The sequence below is a fragment of the Saccoglossus kowalevskii genome, chromosome 21 (assembly GCF_978046115.1).
Source record: "Saccoglossus kowalevskii chromosome 21, keSacKowa6.1, whole genome shotgun sequence".
Taxonomy (NCBI): Eukaryota; Metazoa; Hemichordata; class Enteropneusta; family Harrimaniidae; genus Saccoglossus; species Saccoglossus kowalevskii.
This window is the reverse complement of record NC_140661.1, coordinates 20,023,855-20,044,175: the sequence shown is the minus strand read 5'-3', so window position 1 is coordinate 20,044,175 and position 20,321 is coordinate 20,023,855. Positions and strand designations below refer to the sequence as shown.

At 37.7% G+C, this 20,321-nt stretch overlaps 1 protein-coding gene across 1 annotated transcript in view; it reads left to right on the top strand.

Annotated features, from left to right (window-relative positions):
• LOC102804748 (excitatory amino acid transporter-like) overlaps nt 1-20,321 on the top strand; it is a 41,815-nt gene extending 21,494 nt beyond the window's left edge. The window contains exons 2-11 of the mRNA XM_078011584.2: nt 10,358-10,534; nt 10,930-11,041; nt 11,915-12,113; nt 13,411-13,453; nt 13,693-13,810; nt 14,372-14,498; nt 14,823-15,056; nt 15,529-15,723; nt 16,168-16,302; nt 16,727-20,321. Coding sequence (XP_077867710.1) covers nt 10,382-10,534; nt 10,930-11,041; nt 11,915-12,113; nt 13,411-13,453; nt 13,693-13,810; nt 14,372-14,498; nt 14,823-15,056; nt 15,529-15,723; nt 16,168-16,302; nt 16,727-16,973 — 1,563 coding nt within the window. The 5' untranslated portion in view covers nt 10,358-10,381 and the 3' untranslated portion in view covers nt 16,974-20,321. The remainder of the gene's footprint in view (nt 1-10,357; nt 10,535-10,929; nt 11,042-11,914; nt 12,114-13,410; nt 13,454-13,692; nt 13,811-14,371; nt 14,499-14,822; nt 15,057-15,528; nt 15,724-16,167; nt 16,303-16,726) is intronic.

The following is a 20,321-nucleotide window of genomic DNA, read 5'->3' as shown; positions in this document are numbered from 1 at the left end:
TCTGGCCCCCCTACACCGGCACACGGTCACACCGACCTCCACTGCACCGCGTCGGCCGATCTTCCTACTATATTGTCTTCTTGCATTCTTCACGGAATCCTCGCAAATAAACCTCATATTAGATGTATATGGTGATCTCTTTGAGTATTATTAAGCATGGTGAAATAATTGTGCTAGATATGTTATCTTGATACGAGCAATATAGTCTGATTTATCATAATATAAACCTGTTGATTTAGTAGCAGTGGTATTCGTTGTATTCGTTCGAAGGAATAATGAAAAGGCTGGTGCGCGTACGCTTAGAATTACGTCCTTCGTTATTTTACATTTGATTTTTTTTCATCAAACAAATACAGCAATGTTTTCGACAAAACGAAGTTGTTAATTCCTGTTTCGGAAATCCGAAATTAGTACGTCATATTTCTTTCAAGATTCGAACAAGCCATTTTGTGTGTAATGTCCATGCTGATTCCAAACTAACGTATCGTCTGATTCAGATTGTGTTATTTTGTGTGACTTGACCAACATTTTACGTACTAGACTACATTGTTTAATGATTCAATCTAATATACTCAGCCCATGGCAGCATATTGTCCACAATGACTGATCACATCGCAGCATAATTTAGAGATGGAATTGGCACTAAATACAGAACGGGGACTGAAAATTTCCAATGTTTTTTTTTTTTGTTATTTTTTTTCACGATAAATCCTACTTTGTTGTTCATCTAAATATAAGATAAAGGACGAAATTATAAAAACATTTCTAGCAATACTCAAAGTTGTGGATATAGAAATATAAAAAAAAAACGAAACATATCGACTCACGTGAAATATATGCTGAAAATTGGGTATCGTCCATGCGTGACGTAATTTGAAGAAATTGTCAATAAATCTGCTTATAAGGAGGATGTGTATATAGTTATCGTGAAATGGGTTAATTGTGAAGAATTGACGTCAGCAGCGAGGCTCAATACTATTTCATTGTCCGATCACTTGATTTTATAATTGTCTATTTTCTATTTTTCTTTGAAGTGTATCACTTAATACAAATATGGGGTTATTTGTTGTGTGTACGTTAAAGATGCAACGATGCGCACGAAAACATATATCTTTTAAAATTGTTATTTGATATAAATGTTAATGGCAAAATTGGATTATGAAAACTAAAACAGTTGCTGTTCGATACACACAATTATTATTCGTTCGATGAAATGGAACTACTAATACACGTGTGGAGTGAGTGTTCCAGTATTGGAGTATTTTATTGTTTCAATGATTACTAACTTAATGTGTTATGCGCTATGAGAACAAACATTTTAGTTCATGATTACACATATTCACGAACATACAGAATCAACGACAAAATTACATGCATGTTGCATGTTTAAAATGACATAGTCATCGTACCGCGTCTTCTTCGATGTGCGTCCCATACAACGTATGCAACACGATGTATAATATGCCCGTCGGTCGATACCGCTGTACTGCCTTCGTGCATACTTTGCGGTATCCTCGTAATAACCTCATATTATTACACAATTCGAACGCGCTACTGGCGAACTTTGGCAGGCTGCGCGACGACGTCGGCACTAAAACTGAACTGAACTCGTCCGAAATGCTTTGTAATTTGTAATCGAGTGAGCTAAATTCCTGTTTTTGTTGCAACTCAAACTCTCGTGTGTAAATCACCTCGATATTTGTACGAACAGTCTCCATTATTTTAATCAATACATTCGGAGTCAACATCCTCCATCAATCATAGCCCGAAAAATATTGCATTCGATATTTTTCTCTTTTAATCGCTTGAGCAAACAATGCTCATTTTAGCATTATTGCAATGAATTTGTAACCATGCGTTACTGACTTGGCAATGACATTCACTGACAATTGTAAACAAAACATAAAAAAAACATGAAATATATTAGATTTATAATTCAACGCGTCGATGGTCAAAACGTCATGGCCGTCACGCAGCGCCCAGGAAAATATCTAAAAATTAGCCTGTTTTAGATGACTTGGTTTTACAGCCATGTTCAGGCTTAGTTATTGAAGAAAACATTCTAAGGTTAACTTTGTACATTATCCGTTGAGTTTTAATTTTAGTGCATTTTTCTATCAGCGGAATACGCACACATATACATTGTAACAGCGAATAAAAAAAGACTGTTAAACGCAATGTGACAATTTCAATTTCGAGTAAATAAATAAATTAATTAAATGAAACCCGTACCACGTATGTTAGTGTCATATACATTATTTACACGAGCGCGTCCTGTGTGACGACCACCATTAATTTATTTATTGGTATCTTCCGTGGTCGCAATTGGCGATTGGCACTTTATATGGTTGATGAATTTGGAGTTTCAAAAAATATAATATAATATAACATATAAATAAATATATAACATTTTTCCATGAAACTTTGGCTTTGTTATTGTGTGCAATAAGAAAATGATTTCTTGAAAATGATGAGTAGGCAACCTTGAAACACAAAATTGAATGAGTTGGATTGGCGTTACGTATAGAAAGGCATATTTGTCTGTGAATTAATATAACTGTAAAGTATATTTTGAAAATAACGTTGCCGTTGGTTACTATCAGTCGTAAAAGAGAATGGTAATTGGTTAGGAATAGAATAAACATGTATTGTAAGTAGTAACAAAAACGTTAAGCTGACACTCGCTAATGATGAATGGTTATGACGAAACAAGGTACATAGTAATACTCTGTCATTGACTACAGTGCTTAGGTGTCACTCAATTATATTTCTTACTTTACATATTCCAAAATGATTTTCACTTGAGCTTATTTTCTTTCCATCATAAGTCTTGTATCGAAATTAATTGCGGGGTTCATTTGAAGCAGATTAATTAATAACTTGAAGCGGGTGGGTCGTCACCTGCGCACGCGCGGGAATTGAGTCCCAAGCGATGATAACACACGCTAAAAACGCAAAGGCTCATGGGTAGACGCTTGTTTGTAAACAATGACACGCTATGGTCATCTGACGCATGCGCAGGTGACGACTCCCCCACTTTATAAATTATTCTAAAATTGCATTTGTATTACAAGAGCCTTCAACCGTGACCCGAAATGGAGCCGCGCGCTTTTGTTCTGTATGCTATTTTATGGTAATTGAGCAGTGTGTTTTGGCGCGCGCGTAGGTAGTGACAGCGCTAGCATTTTGCGATTTGAGTTTGTTCCTGGGTTTGTATATCCGTCATTCAATCAAATTATTTCACCATTGCAGTCAATCCTACAACAATTACTAATAATCAATATATAGGTAAGTGTACTGTATTTCGTGAACTTGTTGATATTCTTTCATCGCGCTGTATTTTAGACGCTGGCCGATCCCCGGGGCTGGCTATTTTCACTACCACCCCATTTCGTTGTGAGACATCACATCTCTTTTGCTGATCGTCATTTTTTCTAAATGCCAGAGTCGTAATTGTGTCCGATATGTGAGCATTGTTTATGTACCGATGACGCGAATGTAACCGAGATACATCAGACCACGGTAAGTCTTCGTGTTTTCGATTTCGATATATGTTGTTCCTGGATCCACTAAATTTTTGCCTCAAGATGCCGCCCTTCCAATTTTGCTGAGATGCAAAACATTTGAAGTCACCCCCCCCCCCCCTCGGCACAGGACTTGTAACGCTGCGTTCGGTTGTCGCTGTCCTGGGCCTGCAGTGGGCGACCGCTGGATATCCTTGTATCGTGAGATTACATTTACATAGCGTGGGTGGGCTATCGTAACTTGTAATTTGTATCCCAGGGTAAGCTTTCTCGATATGCACACCAATGAAATATCATGATAAATTTGTCGCAACTTTGTCAACTATTCCATATTTTTAATAGACAATTGGATTCGCGAGTATCGTATTTTATGTAGCGATCGATTTCATTCACATGACAAACACGTAACCTTATCTTTGTGGGTTTAATAAATCTGTCAGCACATAGTCACATCTTACATATAACTAAAACCGTATAATAATCTCCAAAGCCCTGACCCATATCGTGACTATCTGTATCATAAACTAAAAACTGTAGTTGTTTGGTATAGCACACACAGTAATATCAGTGTAATATTATAATATTATAAACTGGTTATGATAGTGTGCTATTATGCTACTGTGCTATTTATTTATTTATTTATTTATTTATTTTTTTTTTTTTTTTTTTTTTTTTTATTGATTGATTGAAAAATTTATTATTTATTTATTTATTTATTTGTTTGTTTGTTTTTTTTGTTTGTTTTTGTTTTTTGTTTTATTTATTTATTTATTTATTTGTTTGTTTGTTTTTTGTTGTTGTTTTTTTGTTTTTTTTTGTTTTTTTATTGATTGATTGAAAAATTTATTTATTTATTTATTTATTTATTTATTTATTTATTTATTTATTTATTTATTTATTTAATAATTTAATAATTTTACTGAACTTATTTTATGGGTAAAATGTGAATTTCATTTTACCAAATTACATTTTTCATCACTATATATAGTGAGATGTTGTTTTTTTAAGATCACTATATCAATGTATGGTTTCTGTTGCGTAATGATGCGTGAATTAGTATAACTAGTTGCGTCGTAGACTTGCATACAGTCAAGTTGCAAATCTGTTCGTCAGTAGCGTGCCATATTGGCTTAGAGGGCACCCTGCTAGGTAAGGTCAACATAATTCTCCCATCTACAAATCATTCTTTAATTTCCAGCATCTGTTGACACTGGCCATTCATGAGCTAGGGCCACACTTTCACTGATTTCACTCTTGAAATAACTCCACCCTCTCAATAATCCACTGAACTTTAATGCGTGAAATCACCGACAAGATTTGTACTTTGCTACACTGTATTCTAACTTGCACGTGAACTCCACTGTGTTAACCGATCTCAACGCAGAATTTAATCGTTTGACCTTTTGTACGCTTTAATAGTCAACTTTCGTCGCTTTCGCAAAATAAACATGCTGAATTCGTTTCCATATTATAAATCTTTAACCCAAAGATGTAGCCAATTAAAAATGATGTCATTTTTGTCGGATATCAACAATTATGTAGAAAAACACATCGAAATTTGCGATTTCGATAAGAACAAATACGAAAATTCAATGGCAGCTATTCTTTAATTTTTTTTTTCTACAAACTATTCCTGAAAACTGTCAACTCTGTTGTATTTATACTTGGTACACATGTTCATTGGGTGGATTTCTATGAAATGTTATCATTTCGTGACAATATCTTAAATTCTCTATTTTTAGCGAATATTTTTGGTCAAAAATACTATATGACTCCTTATTGATGATTTGCTAGTTTGATTGAATTGATACTTGGTGTACATTTACATGTACCTTGGGTGGACCTCTATTAGATTAGATCATTTCGTGACATAAGGGAAATTCTCTACTAATTCACAGACATATCCTATAACTGGGGTAGATGAATCCAAAACTTATGTACTATTAAAGTCAATGCTCAGCATTATAATACTATGAACAAACAAACAAGTCATTCACTAACAAGTCAGCGAGCTACACACATGGAGCTCCATGCTGCACACAATTCCCTGAAATATTTGCCTGAACATCCCAACACCGTTCTGTACACACGCAAATAGTCGAGGGGGTATGTTCTCAGATATTCTACATTAAAAACATGTTCGCATTATAGCGTTCAAAATAGTGAAAATAGTCAAACATAAAGTGAAGCTGGTCATCATGGGTATTCTATCTGTGCAGAAACTCTAAATAAAATGACGAGTTTAACATTCTCAATGCTACTGAGTGTCTCGACTGTTAAAGCGCGGTGGTCGTTGCGCAGCGCGTGTTAGAATTTCATGTAAATAAACAATGTATTTTACACGCGTTGTGTACGTCGCTATGAGTCCCATATCGAACAGGACGCGGCACGACGACTGCCGTCCTTTAAAATTAACTAATAACAATCATCGGACATTTCAATTCAATGTAGAATATGTCGGCGTTGTTTGTTTGAAGTTATGACGTAAATTGGATACTATAGCAAATGGTGTGATACGCCTGTGGCTCGTGCTTAGTAACACAAATGCTTTTGCTTCACAACTGTTAATCTCGTTTATTAGCTTCGAATTAGCCTAGCATTCCTTCATAGGCAGATCATAGCTACGTGGCATATATGGAGACCCCTACAAAACGAGTAGACTGGATGATAGTTTAACCGAATGATTGGAATTTATAGGCCGCACATGGCACCATTCGTCTTGCGCGTACACAGGTCTCTACCTCTGATCTCCGGCTAATCATGGGGATGGTCTGACCTTCGCAAAGTTCCGGAATGACCCGAGGGCAGTATCGGAACTTATTTACGTGATTTACTGCAGTGTCAATTCAATGTGTATTTCAATAATGCTATCCTTCATCTGGAAATAATCTTAGGGATCGACCATTTAAAATCGCTGGGAAGGCCAGAAAATTTATTGAAAAAATAGTTGTATGCTTGGCTTTTGGGGAAAAAAATGCATGACAAAAATGTTGGTATTTTAAAGATGAATTAAAGAGATACAGCGAATAACAAAATATACAGATTACACTCTTCCAGCCCCCTCCCATGATTTCAAATAGTTGAACCCTGTATGGGATCACATATATGCCGTTCACAACTTGTATGCAAGAGGATAACCTGAAGGCGCTTTCACGTAATACCTACTACCCCCAGCCCGACGTGAAACCGACCTACCGCACGCTGAATTACGTCATTGTCTTGAAGCATTGGCGCTTTATTTTACACAATTCCATCAACAATGTTTTTTTTAAATGAATCTTGAGCCAAATCATTTTGAAGATCGTGTCAACTTGAAACGAAAACTCAAAGTGGAGTTGCCAGTTTCCAGTGTTTTGATTGTATGTTTGTTTTTGTTTTTTGTATTTTAAACTTGTAGGGATTCGTGCTCTGATCAGTCCCTAGAAAACGAACTGAAACTTAATTCAATACTTCGAGCGTCGTTGTTTTCCCTGCGGTAATTTCGTTGCAATGTTTTGCAAATGTTTATGTGTTCTTTCTGACACCTCTTCGTCAATTTTTGGGCAAATGGACATTGTCTTTTTTTTTGTAGAAAAATATAGAAAAAGTTACGTGGTTTTACTTTGTGATTGGATCTCAGCATCTAAAGGTTGAACCGTAGAACGAATTTTCATTACGAGAACGAGTCAGTAAGTCATCGAATTAGTATACTCGAACCATGAAGATTAGAGGTGAATGGACATGCGCATGGACACCAATTTGACTGAAATCAGTTTCGTAACACAATTGTTGCTAGTCACTTGTATCAGTTTTTTCTGACAAAAACAGAAAACACCCAATGATATCAAAGTTTGTTTTTTCTTTGTGTTTTCTTAAGGTTGTGAAAACACAGCCACTGACATTACCACGACTCCGAAATCAATAATGTTATCTGTAGACGACTACTCACAGATGAGGAACGCACCAACAAGAAATTGCGGGGAGTAGGAAATTAAAGAGGATCCCCGTATCTGGTAACGGTATACACGACATGTGTATATGTAAAAAACAAAAGAAATCTCGACTCAACTCTCGTTACAGAACATAACTCTCCACAATGCACCCACCCACTTCCAACCCCCCCCCCCCCGTTCAGTGAAATGAAGTCTTCCATTAGCCATTATTCCGCGGTCTTCACGGGCAGATAAAATTTCAATTAGGGGTAATGAATTATATGTTGGTGCTTTTTATAGCCGGGCAGCATTGAAAATCTCAGCAGGAGAAGGGATAATATTTACGCTCTGCTAATCACATTAACGGATCCCGGCTAATAATATAATAACTTCCAGTGCAATATAATTGAGTCTGGCAACGGCGGCGAGAATTGGTAATGTATTTGTGATTGGTTCATTTACAACCAATGAGCGCGTGTTTATCATTTGCAAAGATGGCGTCTTAAAGCCTGATTGGTTGATTATGCGGTTCGTGAACGCCGTTTAGTCTGCTCAGTTGTCGTATGGGCATTCTGTACTCTTTGTTGTCACAGGGTGTCTTAGCGGGCGCTGCGATCCCACAACTCGCGCAATTAATCACACGATATTACATACCCGAACAGTTTGCCTTCTTTTTGCGATTCATTAATTGAGAAAAATACTCACAACAATTGTGTGAAATAGTAAGAAGTTCTTTGTTTAACAGCATTTATTTCATTATTTGCGGTTTTAAATAAACGAGTTATGAGTATTAGTTCTAAGTAACGATAGTAACTAATTCATCATAAAAAATGACACGTATATAAGAACTCGATTAAAATAGAATAAAACAGTCTCGGAAAATCCAATCCGCATATTAATCAAATCCTGTCCTGATTTTGCACAGAAATACGTTATTTAATTCCTGGCTACTCGATAAAAATAAAATCTTCATTAAAATTCTGATCCACTGGGAGGCATGGGATTGTTAACTAAGTTATTATGTTAGGAAATGATTGGGGGGAATTTCAATTACACGAGAAATAAGACAACCCATCCATCCATTCAGTTGATGCTTATCTCAAAGATCAACTGAAAGTCCTTGAGAGGAGAGAAATCTAGCAGACTCGATTTAAATGTTGATGGAATGTTTCTCGTCGTTCCGTGACACCGCAAATACTAATTTTTATGTTCGCGTGTATAAAAATAGTCTCAGTCGAGTGGTCTTGTAAGCTCCGAACTCATAGTTCATGGTTGTACGAGTGCTTTGCGTGGAGCATGACAATGAAAGGCCCAGTTCTTACACAGACGGGAGTGTAGTTTGGTCAGTAAAGCTAAGTTCCGACACACTCAGGCTCGCACAGCTCGGACCCTTGTTGCGTTCGTACTAGCGTCTGGTGGATTGGTATGTGAGAACTTAAAATCATTCTGGTGTATTGATTCTTGTTTAGAATGACCTGGCGGTGGCGCTGTGGCTCAGGGTATCTTGGATTTGAGATAGATTTCGTTCGTGTATTATGTATGACCTTGTTTATTGTTATGACGTATTAGTATTTTGAACACTGTTTTTCAAATGCAGTATCGTGATGACTATATCATTTAAAGTTGCATTAGAGACGAAACATGAACAATCAATATTTTTACCGCATGTAGATAATTATCCGTAATTTTCAAAAGCCCGCCGCACACACAACAGTATTGATTCGATGAAAATGAAACAACACTATTACACATGCGTAGAGATTATTATGTACGTACGAGCACAATGAGTGCACATGGTCAAACAAATGCACAATATCGTAAAGTAATGTAGTGTGTCTACTTAGTATTATAATGCATCTTTAAATCGCGTTAGTCATCGTGGTGCGTCGTATTCGATACATTGTTTGTTTATTTGTTTTGTGTTTGTTTACACGAAATTCGCGCGTTGCACATCGACCACCCTAGATGGACACTATTAACGCATTTGTGTAGTTTTCTCAGACATGTTACAATCCTACTCTGCACGACTGACAGCCTGCCTATATATTGAGTCGATATTTTCCCATTTAAAATGGTGACCAGGGTGAAACATGACGTCACAGAGATGTGGTACAATCGTTATTACCACGGGAACAAGTTCTAATATCTCCCAGTTGATGCAGTATTATTATTTTTCCTGAATTGCATTTACTTCTTGTACAATACCAGTATATATTTACCGTCCATTTAATGTGAACGTCTTTTAACCAAATATTGTAGAATACACTGTTGTTACCCATTGTACTCGTTGTTACACTAAATGTATGCAATTTTCTGACTTCTGAAAGAAACACTGCCTCACCATGAAGGTAAAACACCTCCATGGCCACACCAAGGAAACTCGTGCTTCGACCCACTCTTTGTATTCGCATCACAGTTTGCTTGCCAAACAATCGAATCAACACTGAGTCTTAGTGTTAAAACTGGGGACGATTTTGATCACCGCCGATCCAGGGTCCAACTGTACCTACACGTCGCCAATTTGACCTTTGCTAATAACGTTTAATAAGGGCCGTAAGTGTGTAATGGGGAATTGCAAAGAGTCGTATTTTTTCAACATCGCATTGTATTCGATACATATAATATGGACATTATCAGTACCTTTCTAATCATAGCTCATGTTATCATCGTTGACAATAATACGACCATACAGTCCTACCTATGTGTTATTTCGTAGACAAAGCCAGATCGTTTTTAATTCGTTTCGACTGAACTAATGCTGCAGTTACTATTATTGCAACATCAAGTTCTGACAGTGACATTGACTTGAAGACGATGTCATTTCATAAACTTGGAGAGTACGCGTAACTCGGAACGTCAGCTGCCCTGCTCTCTATCCCACGTGATTTATGACTAACTGTGATCTACTCTCTCCTATTTCAGAAACCGTACACCAAACTCGTCATAATGGTCAAAGGCTGCAATATATGTAAGGGTGTCGGTCCACCAGCTATCGCCTGCTCTGGTGAATGCCTGAGGCAATGGGCATTAGACAATCTCCTTCTTCTTGTCACGCTTGTCGGTGTTGCTGTCGGTTTCATCCTGGGATTTGCATTGCAGGTAAGTTTACCTAGGGCTACACATAGAGGGCGATAGTTCTAAATCCCCACCCCAAGACAGCAGAAATACGACAAAAAAAATCCATTTCGTGGTCGTCGCGCAGCGCGTGTTCGAATTTCATGTAAATAAACAATGTATTTTACACGCGTTGTATACGTCGCTATGAGTCCCATATCGAACAGGACGCGGCACGACGACTGCCGCCTTTTAAGGTTATTTTCTGACATGGTCTATGAATTACATAGGCTACAGTGAACACTTTCGCCGTAATTATCAACGTTTGTCGCACTCCGCAAAGTAATTTGGGTTTCATAACTTCTAACTACCCTGAATGGCTGAAGGTAGAAGTTTCTATTTCAACTCTTTCACTGAAGTTACGTGTTTTTGTTGTTCAGGATGCCAATGTATCCGAAGACGCGTTGATGTGGATAGGTTTACCAGGGGAGTTGTTTCTCCGTGGGCTCAAACTAGCAATTCTACCTCTCGTGGTCTCCTGCGTGACGACAGGTAAGCATAGACGCGAAGTGATTATCCTTCAAACTCGCCACTTGTGGCGCTGTGTAGGAAACATTAAACTTTCGTTCTTGATATCGCACACAATGAAATACACAGTACTGGAAGTACAGGGTGTTGTCTTGCTGCTTTATTGTGCATGTTGTCGTACTAACTACAATATTATACTAGAATAAAATATTAAAGTAGATTTCTGGTGAACGTAATATCATAAACAAGTTAGTACATGCTACCAAAAAAATGAAGCACATAATTCATCTTAAAAGCCGAAAGAAAAATAGAAACTCTGTAGGCGCAATTTTTTTTTCCAAATCGCCTGGTGTAAAATTTACTTGCAAAAAGAGAATGTGTTAACAAAATTACTATTGGTTGTTGGAGGAAGGGGTAGCTGACCTCCTTCCCTAAGCCTGAGTTTTCCACTGGTTCTTCCCACAACTTGACGTAACCCCGCACTGAATAATCCATGGACCAATCAGCATCCATTCTATCAGCTTCTGTCCAATCAGGAACAACCCAGACTGCCATTATTGGCATTTGCCACTGCAACACTGTATCCATAAATCAAGCTCTCGAATCTTAGCGTTGCCATCTGCCGCCACCTGTGCCGACTGAACAATATTTGAACGCCAGTCTTCGAATCGCTTTAAAAAATACTATTTCATATTTACATATTTTCTTTATCACTGCGTCATATAGTGTTGCTTTCCTTACAAAAAAGTACTAAACTTCGCAAATGTGCATTCTCTTTGTATAATAAGTATGTACCATCAGTTCCCCCTTCATTGTCTTGATGTATTTATATGTTTTTGATAGTCCTTGCCGACAGAGGGCAGTATATTTCAATACTAACATTGTACACTCTTACAGCGGTGGCAACGCTGGATCTACGACTCAACGGTAAGATGGGCATCATGACGTTTGGCTACATCTGGACCGTACTTTTCATCAGTTGCATGACGGGATTGTTGCTGACGTCAATCATTCAGCCAGGTTCTTCGTACAGCGGTAACGTTACATACAGTCCGTCCAAATACGAAACAACAGACGTATTTGCTGATTTGTTTAGGTAAACACATTTGTTATGTGATTTGTGAGATAAGGATGTACAGAGGCAGTGTGGATAACTTTTTCTTCGTGCCCTTCCTGATTATGATTTTTTTAATCTAGCCTCAGTCCTCAGAGTTTTATTGCCTTGACATCATATATCCAAAGTTTATTGAACAACATACAGTTATTTAGTTTATAAGGGAACTGTCCTCGGGGGCGGAGCTATGTCACAATACGTTCCACGTTGCTGAGACGCGCACCACTGTACTAGGCATTTTTACGGGCTCTGTGCGCGCTGCTGTGGAACGCCGGTCGAGCCGGTGAAAATTCGAGAAAAAAAACACAAACTTAACTTTGATGTAATCCTGAACAACCAAATTTATATATGTTACACACGCAGGGCTAATCTTGTTACGCTGTTCAGGGTAGTATCAACAATCATCCCAAAGTACAGTTTTTTGCGAGTTTTTGGCCTTTGTTTTCACCGCGATGGTTGCCAGGCCGTGAAATTGCCCGGATGTCCGCCCGAGGATATTAAAGTATTATTGTTCTACAATGGGGCATTATACTTGGGCCCACACTAACATTAAAATAGATGAACACCTCCGCTCTCACTTCAAAACAAATATACCCAACGTTTTCGGTAGATTAACAGCTATTTCATTCTGTCTGTCGCCATTATATAATGTAAATTTCACCATAAATCACGGGTAAGGAGCTATATATTTTCACTGTGATTTGGTTGGATCTTGATGAACATCATTAACATGAAATAAGTACATTGTATAGCAGTTTTCATTTGATGTTTAAACTTTTCACCACCGCTCCAATTTTTCTGCACTTTTTCTCATATTCTTTAATATTTCTGCGAATGAACCCCAATTTTGGGGCCAACAGACAAAATTTTCAGTTTTTATCGAACAATTTGGCTAATTTTGTCCCAATCTTCTGCAGAAAAGCTCAGATCATAAACTTGACTATTTTGTGAATTTAATCTACGTTTTTTATCAAGATGTATTATGAGGTAAAACCTATTTATACATGCTCAACGATTGCCGTTTTAAAAGGGCGTAGTAAAGATGCTCAGACAGATGGAAAACTCCATGCTCCGAAGAATGGTCTCCGTCGTGACCTGACATATCGCTCTGTGTGCATTAATGTATGCGGCGTACTATCGCCCTCTATAGGTAGTAAATTGTGTAGTAGCATCTAATATGTGTGTTACTAAACAATATCCTATCTATAGGGGGCGATCAGCAACCAAGCAATCCCGATTTGTTTAATGAATTAATGCTATTTTTCCATTTCTCCTACAGAAACTTAATTCCCGATAACATCATAATGGCATGCATACATTCGGTGAGTACCCTGGCCTATGTGTCATGCTTGCATTTGTCATGTTTAACAGAATGCAAATACAAATTGCAAAAGAAAACATAATGTTCGTGTCAGGATGTATTTGAATACACGCGTTTATTGTGCACCGGCATTCAATCGTATGTCAGTGATGGATCGTTAGTGAAATGTTATATGTTTGAAAGAAACACGTGATTTAACAATTTTAGTGGTAATATTCAAATGTATTATATCGTCCACAGACTTTCACCAAGTACGACACAGTCGATAAAGTCGTTGAAGGCGTGAATGGCACGAATGAGACAATCTCCGTCGTGACTGGGAAGTACAAAGAAGTCGGAGGACCAATGGATTTACTCGGTAAGTTTCTCGCCTGCACATTTTTCTGAGTCATCCGCTGTGGAATCTTCTAAAAATATGTTTTGCATTATTTTGAGATTGAGATTATTCAGCACAGACTAAAACACAAATCACTCGTATCATATATTGATATTTTGAGTTTGTGTCAAGATAACAAACATGAAAAAATAAAATCCACTGAACATTGTACCATGGCTGTCTTGAATTGGCCTATGGACGTTCTAGAATGTCTGCGGTTATATTTAAAGATATTATTTGCTCTTTGTGTTTGATTTGTTTCTACGGTGAACATAATTCGGCATATACAATGTGACATGGGCTGTAAATATCCTCTTATTTTGAATACTAATATTGTGCAAGAACACGATCGACGTCTGCAGCACTTTAATAAAAATGGCTGCCGATATCTCGTAAAGAACGAGAGTGCCACGAGACTTATTATTGCCACTCAGACAATGTTCCATTTTCTACATCGTCGAATCTACTGTTCTAAATATCGTGCCTTCGTAGATCAGGGAATAATAACCAATACAAATTAAATATAAATTCGTCCAAATATAGGTGTTGTGATCTTCTGTATTATGTTTGGTATGGCGATGAGTGTGGATAGGGAGCACACGCGAACCATGTATGAAGTATTGATGTCTCTACGAGTCATAACATTCAAGATATTGACCGCGTATATGTGGTAAGTTAGGGGGTTTCTTTGTGACATTGTCGTCTGCATCAGCTTATGGCCATGTTAGTATATGCTGCACCTCGAATCCATACATTTATGCTACTACACTGTTTATGAGTTTTCTGTTTTGCACTCTTTGACTTAAAAATACTCCTTTTTTAAGGATTACGCATTTTGATAATGAGTAAGTATGATGTGACGGCTACTACAGGCTTTAATCGCAGTTGTTCACTGATTTTTGAAATTGAAAAACGAGAGTTTTCATTGACTGGTGATAACAAATTGAAGACCACGTTCGTAAGAATTAACATGATACCGCTTGCTTATTTGTAGGACTTTGCCTTTTGGAACCGCCAGTTTAATAGCTGTCTCTTTGTTGCGAGTTGGTGACATTTCGTCCGTCTGGAAATCTTTAGGTTTATTTTCAGCTGCAAGTATCATTGGAGAAACGTTTCACGTCTTCGTCACCCTGCCGTTGATACATTTCATTGTCGCTAGAAAAATCTTATATAAAGTTTACTGGAAGTATATAGACGCCATTTTGATTGCCATGATTACTAAAAGCAGGTAGGTTGTGATGACGTCATGCACTGTGTGTCACTTGTCATGGCAGTATGTTCCATTTCTTTGTTTTTAACAAATGTTGCTGAACTTCCATGTTTAGTTTGCTCAGATTGTCCTGTAATCAGTAGTCGGGTAATTTTAACGAGTTTTGTAACGTGACAAAATAGAAATGGTTAACTCTTCGACCGCCAGATATGTTTCCCGCTAAAAATTCAACGTAAATTTTTACCCATTTTACAATTTTTTTCCTAAATTTCAACATAATTTGTAATCACACAGACAGTATCTGACATTGGCTTTTTGCTGTCAGGAGCAGACTGTACAGAAATATTTTGTGGAATAGCGCTCAAAAGTTAATTATGCTAATTCACCATGCATATGTAATGACACAAAGTGCTAATGCCATTAAATTACTAGTGTGAACCGATGTACAGTATAATAACACTCGAAAAATTGCTGTCTTTCTATTTTACAGTGCGGCCACTCTGCCGACTCTTATGACATGCCTCGAAGTTAACCATAACGTTAACAAGAAAGTCAACAGTTTCGTACTGCCTCTGTGCTGTACCTTTAACCGTGACGGCTCTTGTATGTTTATCATATCCGGGTGTCTCTTTTTAGCCCAGGGCGCTGGAATGAGTCTGAACGTGGGGCAGATTGTTGTTATGGCGTAAGTAACCTCCATGAATGTATTCATTGTTGATTAGTTAAGTGTAGTGTTTGGTAAAAACAAGTGTATACATTGGGTACATTTTCCATATAGCCCAAATTTGTACATCACATTTTAGTAAATGAACGCAGATATTTGTTTACATTGTATAGGAGTGATCATGAACTGAAATGAACGCGATTTCGGCAAAAATATCACCGCTAACAATGTGTTGTGTAGTTGTCAAACGGTCGAGAATATATCACTGTGACGCCCCCTGGTGACGAATCATTCCTGTGACAGGGAACTTGTTCGCATCGTCGAGTTTGTTACGATATGAAGTCACTCGTCAATGACTAATTTAGAAAAAACGTTTTTGCTTTGTCGTCACAGAATCGCATCGATGATAGAGGGCGTGACTAATTTGTATTTCAAATACTTACTGGAAATCTGTGTTTATTTCAGCGTTCTCACCATGGTGATAGCGTTTAGTCAGCCATCGGTACCAAGCGCTAGCTTAGTGAGTATCGTACAAATCTGTACAACTACTGGTGTTCCTATCGAAGCTGTTGGTCTGCTCATAACAATGGAGTGGTTGTTGTAAGTACCAAATATTGTTTTACAAATTGAATAAGGCGGTTAATCTGTCGTATTGTTTCGAAAAATTAACGTAATGTAGTTAAAATGTACCTAGTGCTTTGTGACCAATCAGAATGCCCCATGAAGGACTTTATATGGACGAAATTTTCAGAGTCTGGCTAAGATCAAATCTCTTTGTTCTCATAAAGTGTCATACTGTTATACCGCAAACGCCCTCTGAGACTTTATTTCATACGGAATTTTTTGTAAATTATATATATATCATGAATATTCATAAGTTGATGATTATGCAGACCTTGAAATAACTTACACCTTCAAATATCTAGAACAATAACAACACATTCTGAAACGTCCTCGCATGCGTACTGAATGAATGGGAACATAAATTAATATATTTGGAATTTCTTCAATGTTGTTTTTTTAGGGACGCAATTCGAACCGGAGTGAACTGCGTTAGTCACGGCGTGGCGTCTGCGACTTTACACTATCCGCTCGCCAAGGATCTCGGTGACGATGACGACGACGATGATGATGATGACGACGATGACGATGACGACGATAGTGAAGACGAGGAAAGATCCGTTGGGAAACCAAGAGAAACAAAAAGTAATGACATCGAGTGTACGATCATGGGAAGAGAGAATGAGACGGTGCAACCTACTGCCCTTTAAGATCAGCCAGAAAGTGATTGAGTCTTGATTCATGTCACCAGAAGACCACGCACACATTATGTTTCGTGAAAAAGCTAAATGAAATCTCAGTGGAGGCTGATACTTGAGTGCATTTTTTTCTAACCTCAAAAATTATTTTGTTTGTTTTCGCTCATATCACGAATCTGCCACACTGATGGTTAGTATATTTGTCCTCCGAAAATCCTAATCATTTTCCAGGTCACGTGGCCCACTCAATTGTTGGTCTTATTATGTATGCAAATTGTATGCATATATGTACATAAGGTCATGAGAGCAATACCATTTGCACGTTTTGTATCCAGCTTTTTTTTCTGTGTGATACATTGTGACAAAATGTGAAAAGGTTTTAATAAGTGAGCAGTGAAGGTGAATTTCAAATGTAATTATTCTCGCCATCACGCTGCAAATAACAAAACACTGCCATGATATCACGTCACAATAGACTATTTTCTCGTTCAGTGCGAGACCCCGCGTTATGCGTGCAATCAAACGTGAAAACAGGTCATGTCATCATACAATCTCCAACGCAGAGTTATATTTCTACGAATATATCTCTGTCACTAGGCTATTGTATGCTTGCCGTTTATTGGTCGATGCCTCACAGTGGAGAACTTTTAAAGATGGCTACCAAAGGATTGCCAAGCTTTTTTTTTTTTTTTTTTTTGTAGCACAAACTGAGTGCCAGTAGGGCGAGTGGCGTTTGTGCTATACACAATATTTATGAAAATGAGGGGTATCTCAACGCAATATTCCTCTCTGAAAATTTTCATTTTTGCGGCAAAAGCTTGGTTCGCGCATTTCACGCAATATGCGAGATCTCGCACTGACGGAAAATCACATATTCAATTCAACCAATGAAATCTCCCCTGAAAGAGACGCTGTTTGATTTAATTACATGTTAATGATTCAAAATGGATGAAAGCTGCTAGGACCGATACATAAAATATATAGAAAATGGGAGTAGGTAATTGTAGTCTTTGGTAATTATTCAATATATCCAGACGTTTGGAACAAAGTATCCTTTTCCAATAATATATATTATTGAGATGGGGGTACTTCTATTGAATAATTGCCAAGGACTACAAGTACCTACTACCTTGTTTTATATGTTATATATTAAGGTCTTTTTTATTGTGTGCCGGGTTTGAATTGATTTTTTTTTTAGTTTCGTTTTTTTATATTTTTTTTTATTATACCCCTATATTTTCGTGTTTCTATTTATCTCTCTCTATATATATATATGTATGTATGTATACATACCCTATTCGTGTTTAACCATGTGTATGTAAATTAGGGACGAATATGCGTCCGTCGAATCTTGGGACGATTCATTGAACAAAATGTATATACGTAATAACGAGAGTTCCGACCGCTTAGGCGCCACATTTTGTTTCTCTACTTTCACCTGTTTGCTACTTGCGTACTGTGTTGGTGTATGCAAATTGCGGGATCAAAGTGGCGTAATCTGATAAAAGAAACCGAACAGTGGTCCAAATTGCATCCGAAATTACAGAAACTAATGGTACCAAATTTCTCTGTGCGGTTAACAAGGTTACAATCGCGATACTCGGGAACTAACTATGTAGATTTTATATACAAAATAATAATGATAATATAAATATGATGATAATTTCTGTATATCAAATGTGTTTGCGTGACATCGTTGCTCTGTTCTGTGTGACCGATGTCACCATAACGAGTGCGTGCCTGTTAACATATTTTTAGTATATTTTACCCAGTTAACGTCTGGAGTCGTGTATGATTCTGTTCGCCACTGTTTAATCAACAGACAAAGTCTCGCGTGAATCGAATCAATTGCACTTCTTACGTAGCGACGCCATTTTGTGTCGCGTACTTACGTCACTTTGTAATACGTCATACATGTACTGGTACTATTTTAGATTTTCGCCCAGAGGGCGCGTTTCTTGTACAGTTCAAAATTGTTCGTACTTACTCAGATGTTGTTGGCATGGTGTATCTTGTTGAGCTCGTCCACACTGTGTCAGAAAAGCAATACTTGTATGTTTGTTAGTGTTATGTATAAAACAGTTGTCGATGGAACGATATTTAAAAGTACTAAATTTTATAATTTTATAGGAATTGTGTTTGGAAACAAATATCCACTTTGAATACATGTACTCTGTACTATTCATTGTAATTTCTTGGTTTTAGCATTGTGGGTAACAGTTGCAATGGCATTGTAATTACTGTTTTAGTCCAGTCGTGTTCGAGTTATTGTTATTATGTTATACCATTTCTCCCATTGCTCCGATTGACTATGTTTGGAGTATTGTAAACCGTGAGTGCCCCTATTACAACAGTGTATTCATACACCAAAGTATTTATGTTTTAAACAGGTATGTATGGTACAAATACCCTGAAGCTGTCCGACTGTGGCCTTCAACCGCGTTGTCATAACTGCGCATGCGTATGTTCTATAATGGCTATGGCTCATGGTCATATCTAGTACTTATCGCAACAAGCGGAGACTTATGTTTTGGGTTTCATCTGTCTGTACATCCGACATCATTTCACGGACGCGTCTGTACCGATTTCGTTCAAGGTTGGTACAAAGGCACATCATAACGGGAGGCATTTGCATGTCAGTTATTTGTTTCGTTTCGTTGACCTTTGACCGACGTTTTAGTTCCACCGATAGCTCGTCATCATTATGGATACGCTCCCAACATTTGAATATAATACACTTTTCATTGTTTATAGTACGCAAAACTGGACGGGAACTACCATGTCATCGACAGTGACTTGTTAATATGCTTCAAACCAGCGCACGCATTTAGTGGCAATTTATAATTGGTTGATATGTAGACATTCGCGCATCCGCAGTTATGACAATTATGTTTAACATTCATATTGTATTGCGCCGCCCTCGCCGTCTCCGGCGTTCCACTTCGGGGTTTAAAGCGGGGGAGTCGTCACCTGCGCATGCGTCAAATGGCCATAGCGTGTTATTGTTTACAAACAAACGTCTACTCATGAGCCTTTGCGTTTTACGTGTGTTGTTATCGTCACTTGGGACTCAATTCCCGCGCGTGCGCAGGTGACGACTCTCCCGCTTTAAGCAATGTAACAACCCAACATATTTGGCCAACCTATTGGCAACAGATGGTAACCTCGTCCTCAACGGTAAAGTGACGAGTGATACACTCTCCCGCCGCCATTTGTATGGTCTATACTACAGTGATTTTCGTATGAATTGAGCTGGAGAATACAGCCTGAAAATCTGGGGACCACTTGTCCAACTCAAATTTGTTTTCATAGCATTTTTAATATAATACTATCCAATTAAACTGTGTTGTTTCTTAGAAA